Source organism: Papio anubis, chromosome 4, assembly GCF_008728515.1.
Source record: "Papio anubis isolate 15944 chromosome 4, Panubis1.0, whole genome shotgun sequence".
Classification (NCBI taxonomy): domain Eukaryota; kingdom Metazoa; phylum Chordata; class Mammalia; order Primates; family Cercopithecidae; genus Papio; species Papio anubis.
Window position 1 is genome coordinate 62,893,822 of NC_044979.1, and position 25,578 is coordinate 62,919,399.

General features: G+C 34.0%; 1 protein-coding gene across 2 annotated transcripts in view; it reads right to left on the bottom strand.

Moving 5' to 3' along the window:
- Window positions 1-4,760: 4,760 nt before the first annotated feature.
- The window catches only part of SEMA3A (semaphorin 3A), a 220,399-nt gene continuing 199,581 nt past the window's right edge, over window positions 4,761-25,578 (bottom strand). For both annotated transcript variants that reach the window (XM_021936114.2, XM_003896385.5), the window contains 3 exons: window positions 24,428-24,495; window positions 9,931-10,073; window positions 4,761-8,243 (listed from right to left, as the gene is read on the bottom strand). In XM_021936114.2, the coding sequence (XP_021791806.2) occupies window positions 7,788-8,243; window positions 9,931-10,073; window positions 24,428-24,495 (667 nt within the window). In that variant the 3' untranslated portion in view covers window positions 4,761-7,787. The remainder of the gene's footprint in view (window positions 8,244-9,930; window positions 10,074-24,427; window positions 24,496-25,578) is intronic.

Consider the following 25,578-nt stretch of genomic DNA (forward strand, 5'->3'; position numbering starts at 1 on the left):
TACTACTTTAAAATGGGAAGCAAGAGAAATTAATGACAGAAAGCAGAGGGCTAAAGATCTACAGAAGGTGGTAATAGATATAATAAAAAAACATTTTATTTGGAAATGAGAAAGAACATCATGTTCTCATCATTATCAGGATGGAAATCAAGAAAAGTGAGTAAATTTTAGTGTTAGCAATAAACATTATATGTCAATGTTAACTATTACCCCAATTCTGTGAATAAGTTTTCTATCATTTATCTCATATAGATGGAAGAACTGAGATATTAAAATCTCATACATGGGCGAACTGAGGTCCAGAGAAGTAAAAATAAATCAATACTAAAAGACATCACTAAGTACATGGGTATAGCAGGTGTTCAACCCAGGTTTGCAGGTCTCCAAAACCTGTGTTTAACTACTCTGCTGATTTCCTATTTGATGGTCTCTCCCATCTTAGTGAAAGATATATTCCCTTCTTTCTAGGTCAATTCACTCTCTATTCTCTCCTTCATCTTCTAAGAGTCTTTGACATCTTTTTTCTTTCTTTCCATACAGCATAGCACCTTAAATTGTATTTACAATAACTAGTTATCTTTCTGGAAACACAGGTAATTGTAAACCATACTTGAATTAGAACTTTATGCCTACTGCTTTTGATCATGTGAATTGAGCAGTTAGTTATGTAACCATTCTGTACTTCAGTTTCTTTATTGAAAAAATAAGGATAAAATAGGATTTTTTGAGTTGTTATAATAATTAAAGTAATACAAATAAAACACTTGATAAGGAAAACAGTATGTTGTAAACACTTGATATTACTGCTATCATTACTAATGTGACTGCTACAACTATTATTATATCCCTTGTATGACACATCATGTTAAATGTTGTGTTTCCCTCTCTTGAATAGACTGTGAGTTTCTCAAAGTCAGAGGCTAATTCTCACTCACCATAGAAAACCCAAGTACAGTATGTTATGCGAGATCCTTAGGCTGTGTGTCTTACTTCATACGAAAAGGCCTACATGATATCATAAAAATATTTAGATTATAATATCTAAAAACACAATTAATATAAAAATAGGTAGTGAATATAATATCTAAAAACACAATGAATATAAAAAATGTAATGTTACTATCACCAGGCAGTAACTGTAGCACTTTACGATGTATTAATGCTTCTATACTTGAGCTTATGTTGATTTTGTTTAATATTATATTATTACATTTAAATTAATACAGTACAATGTATTATAAAGAGTTTCTGCTTTGGGCTTATTGATATAAATTTTATAAATTATATGAATATTTCCTTCTACAAGTTCAAGAATATTGCTTCTCAATAATGAATATAGAGCTTCCTGATATGATGTAGTTTTTAGAAACAACGTCTAAGGACCCAGAGGATCTTAGAAGAAGAAAACCAGTATGGTCACAGTTGCAAATTACATTCAAATCTTCACTGAGGGGAAGAGGACATGCTACTTTTTAAATGATAAGTGATTTTGCCAACTAGATTACTTGTTGATTTTTTGTTTGTTTTGGTTTTGGATTTTAGAGAGGTTAGAAAGTTAAAGAAGAAACCTAAACAATGTAATGTTTCTAAAGTTAATGACTACACAATTGTTTTGATCAAAATAGAATAATCCTGGGATAAGTATTCTCTTATGTTTTGAGTAAATAGTTTAAGAATTCAATAAACTCCTTGACAGTATTCTTTTCCATATGGCTAACAGATTATTTTTGTGATGCTGTCTAATATTCATTGGGTAATAATTTAAACCACTTCTGAAGCCAAATACAATAAAAATAATTTCAACAGGCATGCTATTAGGGTCAAAAGTTCTGCAAAGAAGAAAATGAGCAATGATTCTGAAATTGATAGATGGCAACAATGCAAATTGGATACTTAGACCATTATTCATCAGAATCTAAATTTAAATTGAATACATTGAATGGTATATACAGACCCAGACTTAAACTAAGTTTTTCACATTTATCAGCAATTTAAAACACTGCATGAGTAAAATACAAATATTTGAGGGCTAATAAAACTGTCAATCTTTTTTGAGGGATGAAAATCCCTAAAAATTGTGGTGTATTTAAAAAATTCCTAAAGTGGCTGTTTGATTTTAGATGAAAACTTTGTCTGAAAATGTTTAAGCTTCTCTGGAATTAGTTATCAACAAGACAAACAAAACATTAAGAACTGAGCTACACAAATGACATGGATTTTTTACAAATGTATTTACTTGAGGTCTAATGCTTCAGTGAGATTTACAAAGAGAGAAGACGGAAGTTGAGACTTCAAATTACCTGAATTGTGATGACATGAACACATCTATAAAAACTTTTGCTTAGGTCCTATATAAATAAACATTGTATATACAAGTATAGTGTTTAGATTAAAAGAAATAAAATCCATTCTTTTGTTATATGAGAAAAACATGACATTTAATATAATGGTGATGTGGGATTGACATATTCAAGATGAAGGTGGGTCTCATTTAAAAAAAAAAAAAAACTTTTTTGGTTTGTTTGTTTAAAATAATAGAAGTCTGCCTATCTTGGCCATGGATTACTCCAACTAAGGTATGCCTTGAACAAATGCAAACTTCATATTTTAATGCTATCTTTGCTGAAGTCTTGTTTGTGAGCCCCCTTGCTTTTTAGCAAGGCAATGTTGGAACTCATTGCTGAGTAGTCTAATGCTAGCTAAGTGAGGTAAGGCTGTAGGTAGGTGAAATATAACACAAACTTTCGTTTGAACTGAGTCAGAGCACAGAGGAGTCTCTGATGAAGTTAGCTTCCTGTAAATATTTATTTGTAGAACTCAGAGTTTCAGCTGATGCGTGGTGGTTTGAACTAGAGAAGAGATTATGAAATAAGGATTAGTTTGAAGATGGTTGTGGGAACACTGCCTAGTGCTATGACTTTAACTGAGTAAAGATAAATGAGGTGAACATTAAGAAGGAAGGTAAAGAGATTGTGGGGTGGAAGTGTGGGAGGCTGAATGCATGACATATGACAGTCTGTGCCAAGGATGAGAATGTGGGGTACAAACAGAGGGCGATAAATCAAAACCCAGGAAAAAGCAAATGCACTATTTTGACTCATAGTAGTGGGACATTTAACTTTTCTTCATGAAACCTGTGTTTTATCTGTTTGAATACTTGTTCTCAGAAAAAGGACTTTTTTTTGCACCTCTCCTCCTTTCTCCTTATTTTTTCTACTCAGATTGCCATTTTGTTTCTTCATCTAGGCATATCTGACTGATTCACAGCTGGAAAGTCACTTGTTCTCTGAAGCATCTATGATCTCTCTCCACAAGTTAATTCCTCCTTTTTTTTTTTTTTTTCCTTTGATCCATACTACTTATTGTGAGCTTGTATTTGGCAGTTGTCATATGGTAACTTGGTTCTTTTCAACAGTGATTTATTGGGCTCCCTCTTTGTGCCAGGCATCATGCTAGACACTGGGGACAGAGATCAATTAGATACAAATCCTGCCCTCAAGGAGCTCACAGTCTAGAAATGGAGATGGAAACATAAACAAACCACACACTGGGGTAGTGTGACAATAAAAGCTATATACAAGGCACAGGTTTAGCACAGAGAAGGTGGTTAGCCTGAACTAGGGACGGGAGGATCAGGAAAGACTTGCTGGATTAGATGATGATAAGTCATTTCTCTCTGTTTCCTTAATTTCAGTGTGAGCTCTTTGAGAACAAGGGTTATGTCTTATTCACTTTAGTGTCCTCATCACCTAACATAATGCCTAGGACATTGTAGATACTCAAGATCTATCAGTGGAATTTACTCGGTCATGTAGGAAGCTGGTTCTAAAAGGCAAAGTGTCTAGAGGCCCAGGTTTTAATATTCAAAATCATCTTTTTGTTTGGTTTGGTTCCAGCTTTGCCTCTGCCTGTGTGTGCCTGCATGTTTGAAATGATAACAAAGCTATTTTCCTTGGTTACATTGATTGTGAAACTGTCCTTACTATATCGGCTGCCACATATATTGATTTCATTCTCTCTTTCATTTAGATATTTTCTTAATTTATTAACTTGAAAAATTATGTTCACTTAATTAACTAGTTTAAGAAAATTTTTAGTGATCCAACAAACTAATAAACTTTTACAGATTTTTGAAAAATACTGTTTTCTTTTTTATGGAAACGTGTATTTGTAACCATTAACATTGACTTCAAATAATTATTACAAATCAAGTTAAAAGTAATAGATGTCTTTGGTGTTAGACTAGTTAAATTCTAACATGTTATTACATAATACGGGAATGTTGAATCCTATTTAAGTCTGTCTTTGAAATCATGAAACCTGATAGAGTTTCATTAAATTGAATGGAAATTGTGTTTTAAAATGAACTAATAAAACAAAGATTTTAACATATTATACTAATGGCTGCATATTAATAAAACGCTTGTCTGTGACCTTTAAGATTAGCTATTTCAATAACAATCATCTGACATCTTTGTAGATCCTGAATAAAACCAAACTGATTATGAAAATGACACATTATAAAAATTTATCCCTACATTTCCTTTTTAGGTATGACATTAAAAAGAACAATATTTAATTTAAAGGGCGTAAAAATTCACATCCTCACCATAAATATAGAATCCAGTTTACAGATGATTACAATGAAGAAATCTGTTAGCTAATTATGTAGCAACCTGACTCTGGTTCTCAACATTTTATGAGCTTATGTTCCTTAACACCATATGTTATAGGGAACAGTAAAGACATCTGAATTCAAATATTTTGAAGAAATGTGTATTTAGCAAGTGAATACATGCTAAAAGGAATAATTTACAGCAGCAGTTTCATTACATTTTTCTCTCCAGTTTTTCTAGTTCCCATCTGAAATGCAATGATAAATACAGATATGGAACATATTTCCTACCTGGCAAAAAACATGCTTATTGAATGGGCACGCACCTTCTGCCCTTATATAGTACATAAACCACCTTGTCACCTGCGTGGGAAAATCTTGCATTTTAGGATGTTGAACACACTGAAATGGAGTACCTGTAGAAAGTTTTATTTTACACTGTTCTTTCTCTTTTTCTCCCAAATTATTTACATCTTTTTTGCCTGATGTGTAGGTAGCAAAAATATTAAACACATACCATTGAAAATTACTAAATAATACATAAAATGAAGTGTGCATTTACATGCATTTACATTTTACATTTGATATCAACTGGGCCATAATGTCTCTGCTGTGATGCATCTTTTTCATACTTTAAGACTGCTGTTGTAATTTTCGTAAGGTCACATGAGTCTCTCAAACAGTTTCATCTCTGATGATTCATGCATATGACAAAGTCTATTAAAGCTGAATTATTAAATGGGCCAATAATTCTTTTTCGTGCAAACTGCCCCCTCTCAATACACATGGGCAGAGATTATGACTGTAATGAGTTACTTATCTGCAAGTTATATCTACAATTTTCTTGGAAAACTTAGACCTGATGGTATGTAAAGACATGCCTGTAGATTTGTTTATTTGTGTAACTTTTAATTGAAGTCGAGACTTTTTTCTATTGTCATTTCATAATGCTAAACAAAATGCATTCAGATTTTGAAAGGCTTCTATAAAGTTATCATATAATCTCTATCCCTTCAAATCCTTTATTTTTGAGGATGAATAATAAGATATTTCTGCTATTGCAAATAAATTTATTTCAGCTGCAAAATTTAGAATGAAACACAACACTGAATGTTAGTACAGTTAAGGTACTTTATGAAAATAAAAGAATGACCTATTTTTTGGAGCACTCTTTGTTCTTCGATTTATATTTCAAACACTATTTTCTGTACAGTGGTGGGTCCTTCAAATAATTTAATGATTCGGCTTCCATTTGAGGATATACAGTACTTCCAAAAGCAACACAATATTAGTCAATGGAGCCTAAAATTGAATGTAGATTATTTTTAGGCTTCTGTTTGAAACAAGTGGCAACAACTTGTTTATTCAAGGCAATCATTAAAACTGAAACATGAGCTTCCATCTGTGAAATATTTCAGCTGATAGAAAATAAAAATTCACTGTAGTCTGAGGTGAGAAATTGATGCTGAGTTAATTAGAATCCAAAGACAGCTAGAATTAGAATTTCAATGTTGCTTCATTAATTACTAATAAGATGTTTTCTTTGCATTTTTGTGCATGATGAGGAACTTGGGGGAGGAGTCCTGAATAGGTGAGTGCAGTGCAAAAGAAACCACAGTATAATGCTGAAAGTTTTAAATATCTCAAAGTCAGTGATTCTCAATGAATCGTCTTAGTACAATGAAGGAAGCAAATCTTGAATTTTAGTCTTTTACCTTATTTTGTAAGTTGTTGCAGGAAACAAAGAGTTTCACATTGTTTAAATGTGGGTTGCATCCTGGAAAATACTTTGTAGAAAAGTCCCTCCCATTGACATGAAAAGAGTCATGTGTTTCTTGTACAAATAATTGTCTTAAATAAGGAAAGATAAGAGGCACCTGATACAGATGTAAATGGTTGGAAACTTTGCCTTTAACATGTTGCTCTGAATAGTTATTGATCTCTCTCTTTCAAAAAAATTAAGTGACACAGATAAAATTCTTAGTGGAATCATAAGAGACATCTTTGTCTCAAATATCATGCAGGAATTCAAGCACAGAATTAAGACACATTTTCTATTAACAGTATATTAAGACAATGCTTATTATTTTCATGAAATATGCAGTTCCTTTTCCCTTCATTGATTCATTATAGTAAAATGCACTTAAAAAACAATTTATTTCTTCCTTTTTTCCTGGTTAAATATTCCGTTTTTTTTTTCTAAGAACATTATGAAAGTAAAAATTAATTTAGATAATGCTTAAAGAAGGGGAGGTGTGAACAGCTTCCATTAGTTTGATTTTCTCAGAGAAATAAAGCATAATTTCTATCCTGGTTTTAGAGGTTCACTCTTAATGATGTATATATGTTTCTAGAACAATATCATCTATCCCTCTTACAGAATTGAAAATAAAATGTCCAAAGAAAGCAGCACACCATTGGAATTTTTAAAACAAAAACTATATAGCACAATAATTGTAAGACAAATCCTACTCTAGCTTAGAAAACAACTAATTTTTACTGCATATTTGTCATGATACATTTAAATTATAGTTTTAATAAAATACATCTTTAGATCAAAGCTGAAAGAAGACATCAGTAGTAGATCAGTGTACTCCATTTTTCTTCTGGATGATGGATGGCTTATGTTTTCTTTTTTTTTTAATATTTCCACGAACTTTTCATTCAGTATCATTTTACTCATTTTACTCCTCAAGTACATACAAACATGAGGGCCGGTAGACAAAATATATCCTTGAATCCAACCACGTTTTGGAATATTCATCAGCTTAGTAAATCCATGCAGTTCATTTTAAACTTTTAGTTCAATACAATGGCTTTGCTGATGCAGTTTTTCTCCTTTAGATGGCAATATGGCAAATGACATTTTTATTTCTCAGGCAAAGAAGAAAGACAAACCTGTACAGTGAAATCTCATAGGAAACATTAAGTCTGCTAAAGTGAACAACTGCATTCACGTGTGTTCTCTGTTAGGTGTTGGTATTAGGAAAAAAAGCCTATTAGGAAAGTTACTCATGGATTTAATTTATAATTGGTGGAACTCAGTTGAATTTCCCACCATTGTAAACATCCACATAATGCCATGAAAAAAGTTCATGTATATTGCATTTTTTTTTTCCAGTTATTGTCTAGGCAAGTTTCACTTGTTTGAGGTTTCTAGAGGTAATGCAGCTCAGACACTCCTGGGTGCCCTCTCAAATTCGTGGGTCCTCCTGTTTCTACCTTTCTTGTTTTCCTGTAAGTGCTTCCATTTGTTACTGTTGCCTTGGGTATGTCCTGGCCTTTGCCGACGTTGTTTTCGGTCCCTTTTCCAAACTTGTTCACAGAACTCATCCATCGTGTTGAGATTGGGGTGGTTGATGAGCTGCATGAAGTCTCTGTACCAGACCTTCTGGCTAGGTGTCATGCTATTGGACATTTCTTTGGTCTTAGAGCCATCTCCATCATCATCTTTATGAAGAAGTTCTTCCAGATGCTCTGTGTCAATGACTTCCAGGGTCACCTTAAGAAGAGTTTGTATGAACCCGTGTTCCACCGCATGGCAGAGGTAATTGCCTGAATCCTTCCGTTGTAGACTACGCAGCAGAAGGCCTTGATCTGTCCTGATGATATGATCATCCACTCTGATCTAGCAGGTTAAAAAAAGGCAGTGTAAAATATACATATTTAAAAGAAATATAAGCTCTGAAACTCTGTGTCTGTAAAACTTTAGATTATGTATCGAGGCACAGTTTAACAGTTAATAAAATTTTTAATTTAAGAAAATTGATAGCATTTTTCCATTAGGAGAATTATAATATCTGTCAATTGTTTTTAAGATGTATTGGGGAGTATTGGTTATATTACTGTCTCCATAGATTTTTTTTTTTTTTTTTTTTTTTTGAGACGGAGTCTCGCTATGTCTCCCAGGCTGGAGTTCAGTGGCGCGATCTCGGCTCACTGCAAGCTCCGCCTCCCAGGTTCATGCCATTCTCCCGCCTCAGTCTCAGAGTAGCTGGGACTACAGGCGCCCGCCACCACGCCCAGCTAATTTTTTTTGTATTTTTAGTAGAGACAGGGTTTCACCGTGTTAGCCAGGATGGTCTCGATCTCCTGACCTCGTGATCCACCCGCCTCGGCCGCCCAAAGTGCTGGGATTACAGGCTTGAGCCACCGCGCCCGGCCAGAATTTCTTATTATAATTATTAAAATAGTCAAGGTAACTGGAGGAAAGAGCAAAGATTCTTTATAAATTTGAAAGTAGGTATATAAATATAGGATAAAGTTAACATTAAATATTGAAATTAGAACTACAGAACCATGATACTAGAAAGATATGGGGCATTAGAATGAATTTATAATAAGATTTCCAAAACTGAAATTTAAAAAAATAGAAGTTGAACAAGCAGAAAATTTCATGCTTACTAATTATTTATTTCATTTAGTTGGTCTTGAATGGGAATATATATGAGACCATATTTTTGAATATTTGTAACCTCGCTTTTATTTTGAACACGGTTTACAACAGAGGTCTCAAAAAGCCTCACCTGGTAATGCATAAAGTCAATTTTGCATTTTATGATGGGATTATATAGTTTTAAGACTGATTAAAATGTCAAAAGATAATGGAGGAGTTTTTACCTTTAACATCATATTATGTTTGTAAAATTGTCTGAATATAATACATTTTATTAATCAACTTAATAGTCTGTTTACACTTATATAAGGCTGTTAAAAAATTTTAAAGGCTCATAGTGCTCACTAAGATTTTCTGTATACAATTCTTTACTCTTAGGGAATTATAAATGGATCAAATGAGCAGGGAAATCTGCCTCATCCTGCATCAATAGATGTCAGAGCTTATAGTGCAGCCTTAAATCCTTCATCCTACATCTACTACTATCTTTTCCCAACCTTCCTTCCCCATTTAAGGAGGAAGGTAATGGATAAAGAAAAAACAGATTTTGATAACATAATTAATTTAACACAATTTAAAATTAGTAGGAGGGTTTTTTTTTTTTAATTTGTGCACAAATTTAGATAACACAATTTCTTTGTAGGTAAACACATTAAGAAATAAGGGGAGTCTAATATGTATCCCTAAACTGCTTCTGGGATAGAAACTCTTACCAAGTTACCTTTCTTTGTCTAATTCATAGTACAGAGTCTGTCACATCATCAGTCTGCACCAAATACTTGTTTAATGAATGAGCGATTGATTGGTTCAGAAGAGGATAAGCATTCTCAGTGCTTTTTCTTTCCTCAAGTAAAAAATACAAGGGTTACTTAACAGTGTATCTTAGATATAAATAATCCAGTCAGTTTCATTCCTGTACCTCTTCCTTTCGCTCTTCATTTCGCCTCTGGAATTGCCAGTAGACCAGTGCTCGCTGTGACTTCGGACTGCATTCCAAAAATGTGCTACTATTCTCTACACCATAGATGATTCGCTCTTCAGGGCTGTGGCCATGGTGATTATCTGGTCAGTGATGAGAAAATGAAATGAGAAAATATTAGAGAAGTAATCTCAACTTTCCAAAGTTTTTATTTGGAAATTCAGGAGACAAGTTATTGCCAAGTTTCAAGTTGTTTCATATTGATTGAGGATGACAGAAATGTCAATAATGTAAGGTTTCAGAGCCCAAATGCCTACCTAAATCGACTAATCATTTTGGTATGGGTTACATAAAACAGACGAGATTTATCTACCAGAAAATGGCATTACATTTACAAAATCAGTCATGTGTGTAGCATAACTATACATCTTTATATGTCATGATAAATACTCTACAGGAAATTATTTTCACTGCAAAACTCCGTGCTTGGACTAATGGGGCCAGTTTGTATTATATTATTCTGTAACACAAAAAGTTATTGGATTAAGTTTTTGGAAACAAGGATGTATTTCAGAGAAATTATTTTGCCTCTGTTTATTTTTTATCTAAAATTAAATTTGCCAACTAATATTTATCTAGCATTTTACAGAAAGTAGAGTGCAGGAAGTTTATACTACCCACTAATAATTCCTAAATAATCTACAAGTTTGTTCTGAAGATCAATTGGTGTGAAAATTTTGGGATGGCTTTGAAAAACAGATGCATAATTACAATGCAATGTGGTTTCAATTGTTCTTATTTTAAAATGACACATCTTTTATTATTTTCAGGAATTAGGCTATGGAATAAGGCAAAAGTACATAATAAAGTGCAGCTAAAAGAAAACCTGTTTCCTGATTAAGTTTCTATTATTTTACCCTTTATGTAACCTCCTCCAATGTGGTAAATGAAACACAGTTCAGATCAAAAGTACAACACAGGGAGTCTAGGTACAACTCATTTAGAGAACAAAACTGCTTATTATCTTGCATAATCCTGTTTCCATTATGACATCCTGTACAATCTGAAACTCATTAAATTAATTTAGAAAATAATAAACATGTTTTACATGCACAGAAAGCTGACAGTGTAGACAGATGAAAAATATTTGCTCTCTACTTCAAACTCAACTAGATTTTTAATTTAAAAAATGTTTCCCCCTTTTTTTGTCATCACTTTGACAGTTTTACTCTTGTCATAATCAACTGAATACTTTTGACTGTCATAGCTGATATGATTTGCTCTCACTAGGTTTAAAGCCTTCAAAAATGCTACTCCCATACAATCCCTGTACAAGGCCTGTGTCTATCATCTCCTACTCTCATCATACCCTACCTACTTCATTCCACCTTCTAGCTTCAATTGCTATCTCCAGGAGTGTTAACCTCAGCATCTATTTTTCAAATGCCCTAGGTATGAAACAAAACTCTTCCAATATTGGGAACTATCTGTCCCTTCTTACTGAAAAGATGGATACCCTGGAAATAGGAAAATAAATCAGAAATGATTGCAATGTAAAGGAACAATATTTAACTGATTCCAAGTCACATTTTAAAACATATTGGAGATGCATATCTTCATGTGTCAATATCTACATTGTATAGGCTGTGTTTTTTTCCCTTTGAAATTATTAGTGTGTCTTGAATTGAATGCATATGGAGCATGTTGCTATACTCGTTTGTAAGATATCTGCTTCCTGGGATACAGGCGAATTTAACTGCTATGACCAACAGGGGCTGGAAAATCTGTAATTCAGGAGCTACCATGAATAATTAGAATGCACTATCACAGAAGTTAATGCTATTTACATTGAATACATTGTTTTTCTACCTGTTCTGTGGTTTAAACTTCTTTTTTATTAAGAAATACTTTTAGGAGGAGACCTTTCACTCAATCTCTGTATATGAGTGAATTATCATATAAATGACAGCAAAACATAGAAAAACCCACTGGATTTAGAAACAAACAACCCAGTGATCTGCCAGCATCTCCTTTCTCAACAGCCATGTCTCCTAGGTCTATTTTCCCAGCTAGAAATTTACAATTATAACTGACTTGTCTCTCGCATAATCTGCTAAAGCTACTAAAGAAAACTATGGTATAAGTAAGTTATTACTCTCAAACATAGAACTTCATATAAATCTTTCAATACATTAATTGACTAAGATAAGAGGCATGTAACTAGTATAATAGAAAATAAGTGTTTCAATACCAGTGTAACACCAATGGGTACATTTTTTAAAAAAATCACTGAGTTGTCTTCTTTCTAACTAATTTAATCATTCTAGTTAGTCCACAGAGATAATTTTCTGCTAATCTTTCTTGTAGTTCTAGGTAATTGCTCAGTTTTCATTTCCTCTTCAAGACATCCTCTGGTGGTGGCAAGCTTTTTCCAATGTACCAGAAAACATACAAAAATAATTCTTTCAATAGAAAATATTTTCTTATATTAAAAGAGTATTTCATTTGATCTGCTACTTCTTCATAGTGGAATCTAGAATATATAGACTATAAGATGGTGTTTGATTCCGCAATGATGATAACAAATTGTTTTTAGTTTAATATAGTAATATTTCACACTCTTCAAGAAACTTTCTGATATTCAGGTACTTTCTCACCTAAATAAGGCAAGAACCACAATTGGTTAATTTTGTTTATGAGCTTGGTGCCCTTAGTAAGTTTGCTTTGATAACTACTCTTACCAGTACCTCAAAGTCTCATTATTTCCCAAGTTGACCCTTTCTTTCCCCTTTTCATCCAACAAAAGGAAACAGAATCATCCAGTTGGTAACCAGTGAGGCTAAAAGCTCTGTCATGTTAACTATCAATCACGGTCAAGATACAGCGATACTATTGTATTTCTTTGGTTTAAGATTATCCTATTTTATGTTTTGTTAGGTTCTGTTGCGATCAGCAGTAATTACTAAAAATAATTTTTTTTTTTTTTTTTTTTTTTTTGTGGGGTGTTTTTTCTTTTTTTCCCCCGCGGGTGGTGTAGTGTGGCGCGATCTCGGCTCACCACAACCTCTGCCTCCCAGGTTCAAGCGATTCTCCTGCCTCAGCCTCCCTAGTATCTGGGATTACAGGCATGTGCCACCGCGCCCGGCTAATTTTGTATTTTTAGTAGAGACGGGGTTTCTCTATGTTGGTCAGCCTGGTCTCAAACTCCCGACCTCAGGTGATTCGCCCTCCTTGGCCTCTCAAAATGCTGGGATTACAGGCATGAGCCACTGCACCCGGCCAAAAGTAAATTTTTATTGGATGCAGTTATTTCTATTAAGTCTTCTGCCATAAGATGTTTCTACCATCAGCAACGTCTGACTTAGGAACAGAACTTTTATTCAAAATAACCTCAGCCAAGCACCCATATATTTGGGTGTTCAGAAGTAAAAAATTTTCTGTTAATTTTCCCTAACCTGACATCCTATAAACAGATACCTAATCAATATTTTAAAATAATAATTAGAAGGCATTCAATGAATATACTTTCCATTTCCTGACTGTTCTACCGCAACCACTTGCATACATTTTGTACAATATAGGAAACATTAGAAATCCATTAACAATGTGTTCTATCTCCCTCCAGCCTCCTTCTCTCCCCAGCTCCAGAAAAAATGTACAAACAGAAATAATATTTCAGTTCTTCTTATAACCTTATTAAGTTCTTCACATTTTCTTGGGATGTCAAACATATTATCAATTTTGCCGGGCACGGTGGCTCATGCCTGTAATCCCAGCCCTTTGGAAGGCTGAGGTGGACGGATCACTTGAGGTCTAGGGTTCAAGACCAGCCTGGCCAACATGGTGAAACCCCATTTCTACAAAAATACAAAAAATTAGCTGGGCATAATGGCGGGCGCTCACAATCCCAGCTACTCCGGAGGCTGAGGCAGGAGAAGCGCTTGAACCCGGGAAGCAGAGGTTGCAGTGAGCCGAGATAGCCCCATTGCAGTCTAGCCTGGGTGACAGAGCAAGACTCTGTCTTTAAAAAAAAAAAAAAAAAAAAAAAAAAACTATGAATTTTAACTTTTTGTTTTGTTTATAATTGACATATAATACGTGTACATATTTATAGGGTACAGTGTGATGTTTCCATACATGTATACATTGTATACATTGTATAATGATCAAATCAGGGTAATTACCATATCCATCACTTTAAACATTGATCATTTCTTTGTGGTGACAGGTAAAATCCTCTAGCTATTTTGAAATATATACTACTTTATTATCTGCTATAGTCCCCCTACTGTATGCTATCAATTTGATTCTTTATTAAAGCAAACAGCCATACACAGTATAGCTCTACTCTAGGTACTTTTCAGAGAGTATAATATTTAATTCATGGTTACCCAATATAAACAAAAACTCAACTGAGGAAGTATTGGTGATTACGTATTTTCTGAAGGATATCAAATCTTATATATTCAGGATAAGAGTGATATAAAATCTCCTTCTGGATTAAACCAGTTGATCTGAGAGCAGTTTACAAGGAACACACCATGTTAATTACATCAGACAATTGATTTTATTAAATTGGTTTTGGCAGGGTGTTCCCACCCTATGCTAAGGAAGACTTTTCTCAATTCTCCATTACTCACTGTATTTATGTCACAATACTTTTGATATGATATTGATGGCATTGCCGTGTTTACTCTGTTTACCTTTGTGAAATTTTTCTTTCAGATTTTACTTTCTAGAAATTATTGAGATTCTCTTGAACAACAGATTCTTTTATTTTTAAATGAACTTTGTGATCATACTTCCATCTACATTGACTGACAAAAAGCAGTTAGACAAACATATGTCTTACCCTTATAACTTCTTGGTAAATATTTTTTTTTTTTTTTTTTTTTTTTTTTTTGAGACTGAGTCTGGCTCTGTCGCCCAGGCTGGAGTGCAGTGGCGGATCTCAGCTCACTGCAGCTCCGCCTCGGTGCTGCATGTTCTCCTGCCTCAGCCTCCCAGTGCTCGGACCTGGCGCCCGCCACCTGCCTTCCGGCTAGTTTTATTTTCAACAGAGGCTGGCGGGGTTTTCACCGTGCTTCAGAGATGAGTCTCGATCTCTGACAGTGATCCGCCCGTCTCAGCCTCCCAAAGTGCTGGGATTACAGGCTTGAGCCAGGTAAATATTCTTGCCACATGTCTGTCTTTGTTCTCTCTCAGTCTGCTTGCTCTACGTGTGTGATGTTGTTATTTTTATCTTATCTTTATTTTTACCGAACAATTGCAACTCATCTTGTATATATTAGATAGGTCATTTAGCAATTTTAGACAGTGAAATATTTTTATAACCCTTTCTTTCTTTCTTTCTTTTTTCTTTTTTTTTGAGAAAAAGTCTCACTCTGTCACCCTGGCTGGAGTGCAGTGGTGCGATCTCTGTTCACTGCAACCTCCGCCTCCCAGGTTCAAGTAATTCTCCTGCCTCAGCCTCCAGAGTAGCTGGGATTACAGCTGCCTGCCACCACGCCTGGCTAATTTTTATATTTTTAGTAGAGATAGGGTTTTACCGTGTTGGCCAGACTGGTCTCAAACTCCTGACCTCAGGTGATCTGCCTGACTCAGCCTCTGAAAGTGCTGGGATTATAGGCATGAGCCACTGCACCAGGCTTTTATAACCCTTTCTATTTTTGTTATTCTTAAAATATTCTTGTACAAAAATATTGGCACAGTATCTGGGCACAGCAATAGTCATAAACATGTCAGATGACATCATTATTATTGCTGTTGTGATAGTTTCAACTGCTAATTAAATCTTAAAATCCTTTATTGAGAATCCAAATGAAGACAAATTACACTCTTCAGCGTGAATCCTACTCCCCTACAACCATCAAAGAAAATATTTCCTCTTCCATATTGCCAAAAAAAACTCTCTTTAGTTATCTCCTTAGAGTTTCTGTAGTTACATTTGTTACAATTATTTTTAATCTGGTTTATTCCCCTCGTCCACCACACTGTGCATTCATAATCCTGGCAGAATGGTAATTGTAAACGCTTAGCTGATGTTTGCTAAATGGCAAATCCAGATAACATATTGAATTTAAAACCTGAAATCTCATGTAACTTTGACATTCTCAAGACACAGAGTTATCACAATTATATAAGAGTAATGAATAAAAGTTTAATCAAGCAAAAAGTAATAGGGTTTATAACTCTGATTATGATGGAATACTTCATTGAACTGCTGGAGGATGTAAGCATTTCAAATATTCTAAATTTGTTAAGTTTGATAATGTTATAAAAATTGACTTGAGAGAGGGTGGGAGATGATGATGACTAATCATGTCTACTCCAAAATCAAAAATTCCAAATAGGGAATAAGAAGAAGAGAAAGAGAACTGAGAAGTCACATGAATATCTTCTCACATCTCCAAGGATACCTGTAACACTAAAGGATGTCATGTAATAGATAATTTTGCGGGCTTCCAGAAAGAAAGCAATCTCACTTTAAATCATTTTTAAATAAATTTCACACTTAGAAAGCAACTGTTTTGAATACAAACTTTTGTCATGAAAATTGCCAGTAGCAAAGAAGGGTATCCTTGTTAAATTGGCATAGTGATTCCTCATGGGTTCAACCATCTGAATGGTTAGAACAAAATAATTGAGAGCAACAAAACATTAAAATTCTTTTAAAAGCACCACAGTGTGTTTGGATAACACAACGTTTCAATATGTTGCAGCTGTTAATGACAAGAAATAATGTTTTTAAGGAAGCAATCTTCAATTAATCATTTCCTCCTTTAGTGGGATAATTTATGGAAATGAAATGAAGCTAATAAACCAGAAAGAATGGGAGGAAAGAAAATAGTTAAATAAATTGCTTCCTTTTGTAACAACAAAAAAGTCATGATATCCATCATTTGACCAGAAATATCATGTTGCTAAAGGCCTTATTTAGCATTTGATTTTCTTCCAATATAGCAGAAACAGAAGGCATCACATTTCAGCTTTCTATTTATTCACTCTCCATTTTAACCCCGTAAATGTCTTGCAAGATTGAAATGTTAATAATGCAACCTATCTGAGGAAATTTGATGTTCTATAGAGAAGACAGAGATGGATGAGGTTGTGAATCATATTCACTCAATTTTGATTTGTTATCAATTTTAGTGTTCTTCCACTTTATTATGAGTTTAATTTGTAAATAATAAATGTAAAACTAAAACAATTTAGGACATGGGTAAATGAATGCCAATTATTTTACATATTTATTTAGGTTATTTAACAAATACAGTTAGTTTCTGTACCACATAAAGCGAAATAAAATTCCAGTTGTTTTCATTATAATTTTAATATTTCTTTGAATAATACTCAGTGTCAAAGGTCAAGAACAGGAGAAAAGGAAATGTTGCCCATAAACTCCTGGTGACACAGAATACTGTAACAATGCCTAACTTAAAGTATAAGCAGCATTACTTAGATTTTTCTCATTGGATTCTATATGATTTTCTGCAGAAATACAATAGATGCTCTATCAATAGAAAAGACCAATTAACTTCAAGTGGATGGAAAACACTTCAAAGATGGGTCAATATCTCTTGAGAAGACATAAAATATTTAAAAATGTGTAAAATGGAAACAAAAAAATTCATTCCTTCTTAACATTCCTGAATATTTTGAACCTGAGTGTTAAGATGGCTAACAGGACGGGCATGGTTGTTCATGCCTGTAACCCCAGCACTTTGGGAGGCAGAGGAGGGTGGATCACTTGAGATCAGGAGTTCGAGACCAGCCTGACCAACACAGTGAAACTCCATCTCTACTAAAAAAAAAAAAAAAAAAAAAAATACAAAATTCGCCAGGCATGGTAGTGCATGCCTGCAATTCCAGCTACTTGAGAGTCTGAAGCAGGAGCATTGCCTGAACCCGGGAGGCAAAGGTTGCATTTTGCAGAGATTGTGTTATTGCACTCCAGCTTGGGCAACAAGAGTGAAACTCCGTCAAAAAACAAAAAAGAAAAAAAAAATGCTAACAAACTATTTGATAATATCATATATTGTAGTGCAAATAAAACAAAATCTACAGTATATACTGGAGCATATAACAGTGATTTTGTTTACTTTTCGAGGTAATGTCTAGTACAATGTTTTTCCAGTGTCTAGTATGATATTTTCACCAATTAGATTCTGTGTAAATATTCAATGTGAGTTTGCAGGCATGTATGTGTGCATGTACCAACAAATGTGGTTAAGAACATGCATCTGTGCTTAACCCATTTACTAGAAAAAGGACCAATAAATATGAAGTTAGTGGATGTAACTTGCCAAGTACAAAAAGACAATGAAACCTTAAAGAAAATTTCAACTTGTAATTTTTCAACTGGCTAAAATTTTAGTTTTAAACTACTTTGTTTTATGCCCTAAATTAAGATGACTTTGGTGCTGGGAAGTAATTATTAACCAGGATATAGTATTTAGAATTTTATAGTTTAAGTGTTTCTAATCTTTCCTGAATCCATAGATTCCTGAGGATTTGAACTTAAAATTGGCTAATCTGTGTGTATATGTGTGTGTACATATATATGTGTGTGTCTATATATATGTGTATATATGTGTATGGATGTATGTATATACACACACAGAAATACACATACATATGCATAGATATAAGTATGAATATATATATACAAACGGTTAAACAGTCATAGGGTCAACATATTTTAATGTTATTATTCATAAATATGTTTGGGGGGCAGAGTCACCAGTATCTTGCTTTCAGAGATCATTAATTTGAAATATGATAATAAAATTTCATAACTTTGAAGCCACTTGAATAGTTACATAAAACACTGTACTTAATATCTTGTGATGTCATGGGTAATATGCTTCCTTAGTATAGGGCAGGCTGAAACTCATTTACTTAACAAGCAATACCAATATGAAGATATCTACTGTAATATTTATTTAGTTTATATTGAACATCTGGTATGTTTTATTTTCATGATTTTACAGCAAATGCATTACAAAAGAAAGCACAAATAATCTCTATGCCAGAGCAAAATTACCATAGGAACGTTTACTTTAAAAAATCAGGAAACATGGACTTTAATGTTTCATTTACTTTTCCCCAAGAGATGTGACGGGAGATGGAAAACACCCATTTGCTGAAGCAGAAACCTTCCATAAACAATAATGAAAATAGCATCTTGTATTTTAATAATATGTGATCCTTATAACTTTTGAAATAAAATTGCAACAAACTTTAAAAAACAATCTCAGTTTGTAACAGTTGAATTGTAGGTGTATGAACAGGTGATCTCTGATGACATACTTAAAGACTTCAGTGGAGAATAATGATACGTAAGCTATTTCAAACCTCTTCTTATTCATGTTATCTGTGCATTTGCCTTGCACACATATAATATGAATAATTAGATTTTTTTTCCTAAGCAGAAGACAAGTATCGTGATGACTGATTATCTCCAGTGAAAATATTCAAACAGGGTTTACAAAACTCATAGAAGGTAATACTGCAAGTATTTGATTCTAAGATGCACACTTCTTTATACTTTAATATCTCTGATATCAGAATGTGTCTTACAATTTTTCTTGATCTGAGTTGAAGTTGCTGTCTTCTAGGAGAAATTCTTTCTTACTTCTGCCAGACATGTGGGATCCTACTGACATGATACCTCTTTAAATTAAAGTCTCTGTCTGAAATTTGGGTCCATTCTGTTTGTGTGAATTCAGAAAGTAAGTCTTCATAAATACCACCTTGTAGTTCAAGGAGTATTTTTTAATCTCTTTCCAACCAGACATGATTATGATTGAAACAGACAATTTTCCTTGCTATTATCATCTGAATAAGAGTTTATTTCTCCTTTAGACTAGTCTTGAATCATTTGGTGTCCCAGTTTGATGCTGGGATCATCTAGCAGACTGATCATCTTCAGCAGTTTTTTTTTCTTAAAAGTACATAAAAGAATGGTATATTTTATATTGTATCATCTGAGATTTGATGAAATTTGATAATTTATTAAAGGTAGGGATTATTTTTAAGGCTGACATCATGCTCGTCTATTGAAACTAGGCCTCATAATTCCTAGGCCTCAAAAAAAGAAAAAAACACCAGATGGCCATGGATAGCCCCCCGATGTTCCCAGAACTCAAACAGAAAAACAATTCCGGGAAGTAACCTTATGGGGTCCCACCCTTGACCCTGACTCAATGTTCCCGGAATTAACAATTCCAGGAAAGAACCTCATAAGGTCCTGCCCCAACCAATCAGAACAAGACACCTTGCTCAGGCCATAGCTAGACCCAATTATCACGCGCCTAAAGCTTTGTTTGAATTTCACGCCCTAAGCTGTGTTTGAACTTGTGTTTGCCTATATAAACAGCCTTTAACAAGCACCCGGGGTCCCAGGGCCAACTTAGAGCTTGGGACCCTAGCGCGCTAATAATAAATAACTCTCTGCTGTGAATCTCGTGTCGGGTGATCCTTCGCGGCGACCCCTGCCCAGGAGGGAATCGACAGTTCGGTTCCAACACTATCAAATCTTGAGGCTCCTCTTGAGGCTAAATGCTCAGATTCATCACTGGAGGAGGCTAAGGCACAGACTATAATAGCACTGCTCCAAAATACTAACTTTACAGTTCTGCAGATCATAAAGATGGCACTGCCAAAGACATTTTATGAAATTCTGGAATGATTCTGATGCCAACCAAGATATAATTGAGATGGACAGTTTAGGAGATAATTAAGAAGATTGAATTCTGTGGACATATTATTTTGAGGTGTCAGAAAGGTAATGCATGCATGCAAAAATATTAGAAAGTGAAATTCAGTCATACCATTAGACTAGAAGATAGGACATAAAGTATTTCAAAGATTCAGAAATCTAACATGATGGTATGGTTAAAAAAATTAGTACTGATGGTGTAATTTTTTTTTCCTTTCTGGACATGTAATCATAATATGGCCCATTCTTAGTGAGAAAGAAAATGGGAAGTAGTTTATAGGTAAATTGCCTTGATCAGTCATTTTCTTGAGTACAAGGTCAGGTGAGCTCCAATTTTGTACACAACAATTATTTTAGGGAGGAGAACAGATTGGAAACAACCTGAGATTTCTCTTTAGCATCCTGTTTGAGGTGTGAGTGGGAAGACAAGAGTTGCCAGCACACATATATTAAGATTTGATACTAAAATCTACCCTAGGTGACCAGCCACCAGCAACAGAGGAGAGTATCCTGGGATCAGGAGGAGGTGTAGCTAGATTTTTCTGTTTCACCTGGCCTAGTTCACCACTTGGGACACTTTACATATAAGGGAGCAGAGTGCCAAGTGAGTGTTAAATGTTTCATCTAAAGTGAAATTTCTTCCACCTTACTTCTGAGTTATTTTGTATACAGTCTCTCTATTAAAACCTCTGGATGTGTAAACTATAGAGTGTTACAGAATGTGTTTACCATTACAGCTGGAACTGATCATCCTGAAGTATGTAATTTGGCTCCATGTTGTTTACCAGCTTTCCGTGAAAATATCTCATATTTTTACATGTTTCCACATAAGCACGTATATTTTATTCGATGAGATAATTGATATTAGCCAGGCAACATACATGATTTAATAAGGCTGGGTTCCAGATTTTTCCTCATTTTACTTTCAAATACTGACGTCAACTATTCCAAAATAATCACTGATTCCTAACGGTAAGGCTCAGCCTGGCCAAATGGGAATGCCTGCCTTAGTTTCCAAATATTTGAAATTTAGTGTAATCTATGGTGTATATGGTTTATGTGTGGTCAGTTATCAAAACAAGCAGACAAGGGAAAAAGAGGCATTCAAAAAAGGAATGTTTTATGGCTGCAGGGCTTGTTGGGCTAGTTTACCCTTTCCTCCCAGATATCACAAACATCTAGAGTTGTTTACCACAACCTTCCCCCAAAAGACCCTGTAACATTAAACAGTAGCACTTTCTTTTCTCTCTCCAGTATGCATTCTGACATAAGAATCAGGAGAGAAATTTATTTACACTCACTTTACTTCTTTCTTCTTGTAGCTAAGCCATTCTATATGCCAAATTTTAATAGTCTTTAACCACTCTAATTTTATCAAAACACATCTTTAATATCTGAAACACTCTCCAAACCCCAGTCATTCAACAGTCAAAAATATTTATGTATCCACAGTCTTATTTTTCATAAAAATTCCTTTGGTCCATTTTTCCCGGTATATATTTACACTCATAACTCTAGCATTAATATAATTTTGAAATACAAACTGAATCTATAAAGGGATCCCTAAACAAATGAATGTGCCATTAAGATTATATATGCATATAATCTCTAACAATTTTCAAAACAGCATAATGTCCTACACATGATGGCATATAATCAATATTCATTAGCTAATTGATAAGTTCATAATGATGCTTCCTAAGAGAGATTTTGTTTTTGAATATAATGGTGTTAATAATAACATTATATTAACCTTCCATGTTAATGTATGACATAAGGTATTTTTTACAAAAATCAATAAGTGCAATTAGTTCAAATCTCTACTGAAAAACAAAAGTACCAATACAAGTATCTAGATTATAACTTGAAATTTTTGGATCATTCATTCAACAAATATTTGTTATCTATAATACTCATAATGTTGTATCGATATAAACCTAGAAATATACAATGAGCAAAATAATGTTTCATTTTGACATGGAGATTAATGTCTGATTGATTCAGTTGCATTCTCTTGATTCTTTTACTTCCAGTAGTTATCATTAACTCTCCACATAAAGGCAAATAGATTATTTAGTGTAATGAATTAATATTTCAAAATACTACATTGCTGGAATGGTGCTGATCATAATTCAATATTTTCCCATGAAATAGATTAATGAAAGACTAGCAAATATTTTATGATCTGATTGAAATATGCCATTTGAAAAAAATTAAGGAAAGCGTTCAATAAATGCGCCATACTAATGCAGGGACAGTCATAACATTTACTCCAGTTTTGTGGTATCTTTCTTATGCATAGTGAAGATAATCACAGATAGGAAAGTCTCTGGTGAGAAAATTTGCAAGCAAAGTGGTTCCGAAACACTGGCTTCATTCGTGGTTACCTGTCTCCTGGTATTAGGATTCCCCAAACAATCCTGTGAGCATTCAAAAATCAAATACCAACCCATCCAGCTTATGCCACAGGGGATCTGAATTTTAGAAAGTAAGTTTTGGAATGTATGCTGGGGTGCTATGTATGGTAATGTTTTCTTAAAATTCATAAACAGGAATATTCCACACATAGAATTAGTAAATCAAAGAAAAGTTAACTGATAAATATTAACTACTTTTAGAATAAATGGCATCAAAAATTAATAGAATAATTATGTTAAGTGACAATGTTTACATTGTACATTTCAGCCATTTTTAACTATGTTCATTAGCAGTATTGTCATTGATAAGTTTCCCCAGCAGAGGGAAGCATAACCTCATTATTATTTCCATAATAATATGGCATAATGTTTGAATTATGGAAAGTGGGGCATCATTACAATTTTACTCCATTTTAAGTGAAGGTTGGTTGATGTTTCTGCATTTACTAAGCAACTTCGACATTAAATATGCTTTGACATCTTTTAGGAAGCAAAAAATGAATTTGGTATAAAATGCCCAGTGTAAGGGAGTACCCAACTAGTAATTCAGTGTAAGGATACCCACATTATCTTCTGCTTGACTAGAATGCCCAATAATGATATATTAGATTTATATCATGAGCATAGAAAAGAATCATTTGTAAGGCATATTTTAAGACTATAGTTTTTTCCTTTGGTATATTTTAATGAAAATTTCCATTGCCTACTCATCTCAGGTTGCTACTATATGCAAAATGAAGTACTTGCACATGGCTTCTTGTTGTTAATATAAGAAAGTTGAGCTTTAAACCTTGTAAGCATCTAAAATTTTGAATTTATCATCGTAATAAAACAAAATTCATGATAATAAAACGTAATTCAGTGTTTTGTGTTCTTTTTTTTTTTTTTTTTTTTTTTTTTTTGTTGAGACGGAGTCTTGCTCTATCGCCCGGGTTGGAGTGCAATGGCCGGATCTCAGCTCACTGCAACCTCTGCCTCCCGGGTTTACGCCATTCTCCTGCCTCAGCCTCCTAAGTGACTGGGACTACAGGCGCCCGCCACCACGCCCGGCTAATTTTTTGTATTTTTTAGTAGAGACAGGGTTTCACCGTGTTAGCCAGGTTGGTCTCGAATGACCTCGTCATTCGCCCGTCTCGGCCTCCCAAGGTGCTGGGATTACAGGCTTGAGCCACCGCGACTGGCCAATGTTTTGTGTTCTTTAGCATTTACTTTCTGTAAGATTTTATTTCTCTTCGGCTGCATTTCTTTAAGTATTCCGGGAGAGATGCATACATTGCATGCATGTGCGTGAATATGCATTATTACTTAGGATTTTAGCCTGGTCTTAGCAGGTTGAAAAATGAAAAATGTGACTTACCGTGGTGTTGTAAGTCGGAACAGTGAGTCAGTGGGTCTCCATTTCTTATATCTTGTCGTCTTGTGCGTCTGAAACAATTGCATTTAAAAGGTCTTATTGTATCCTTATTTTTCCATTTTAGGAATTTGTCATAAGAATGAAGAAAAATTTAAAAAATATAGATATCATAGACTCTAGGAACTTACAGGAAGAGATGAATCTACATCCAACCAAAAGACTTTTTTTTTAAAACAGTTCATTATACCTGTAAGAGCAGTCTCCAAGATAATCAAAATGGGAAACAAGATCCAAATGTACTAACAACATATTAAAAGTCTTTAAAATAGTGATAACAGAGAATTCATGGCTTTTTCATGACCAGATGTCAATCAATAACAATCTAATGTCTAGAAACTCAAGGCTTAACTTCTGTGGAAAAAGCACAACATTTGAAATAATAATCAATTTTTTTCAATAAAAGGAATTAAACTTTTTCTGATTATTAATGAAGAAATAAGCTTGAAAATTATAATTCACATGAATATTCTCTTTCTCTGAATGCTTATACATAATTCCTTAAATAGACTTTTGTTGAATTTTATAATATTAAGACTAGAAATTATATTTTTAAGCTAGTTTTAAAATTTCTTTTCTTGGTTGTTATATCGACCTGTTCTTTTTTAAAACCGTTTCTTTTATGATCATACAGCTATGATTGCAAACCAATTTAACTGTGAAGTGAATAAAAGCAACAATAAATGTTGAACTTAAAGGCAAGGCCTCCTCTTGCCAGAGGAATGAAAGAGAGAATAAATGAACTTACATTTAAGAGAAAAGCAAAGTTTGCTTATAAAAAACAATTTCTTCTACATTCTACCCTCAGATCACATGTGAGCTGCAGCACATCGTGAGTTTCCTTTCTCTATGTTTTGCTAATGGTTGCCTGGGAAGGAGGAGGTAGGCTCTAGTCATTGTGGTGCAAAAAAGATGTGAAGTTCCAGGAAGAGGCTAAAAATGGAGACTGGCTATGTGTAACAGACTGGAAAAGATTGGGGGACACTTGCCCAACTGTTTGCTGCTGCTATTTTAATGGGTATTGTTTTGCTGCAAAATTAGTTACCATCCCTAAAAAGAGCTCTCACAAAGTCCATTGAGAATTGCAAATATGGAAT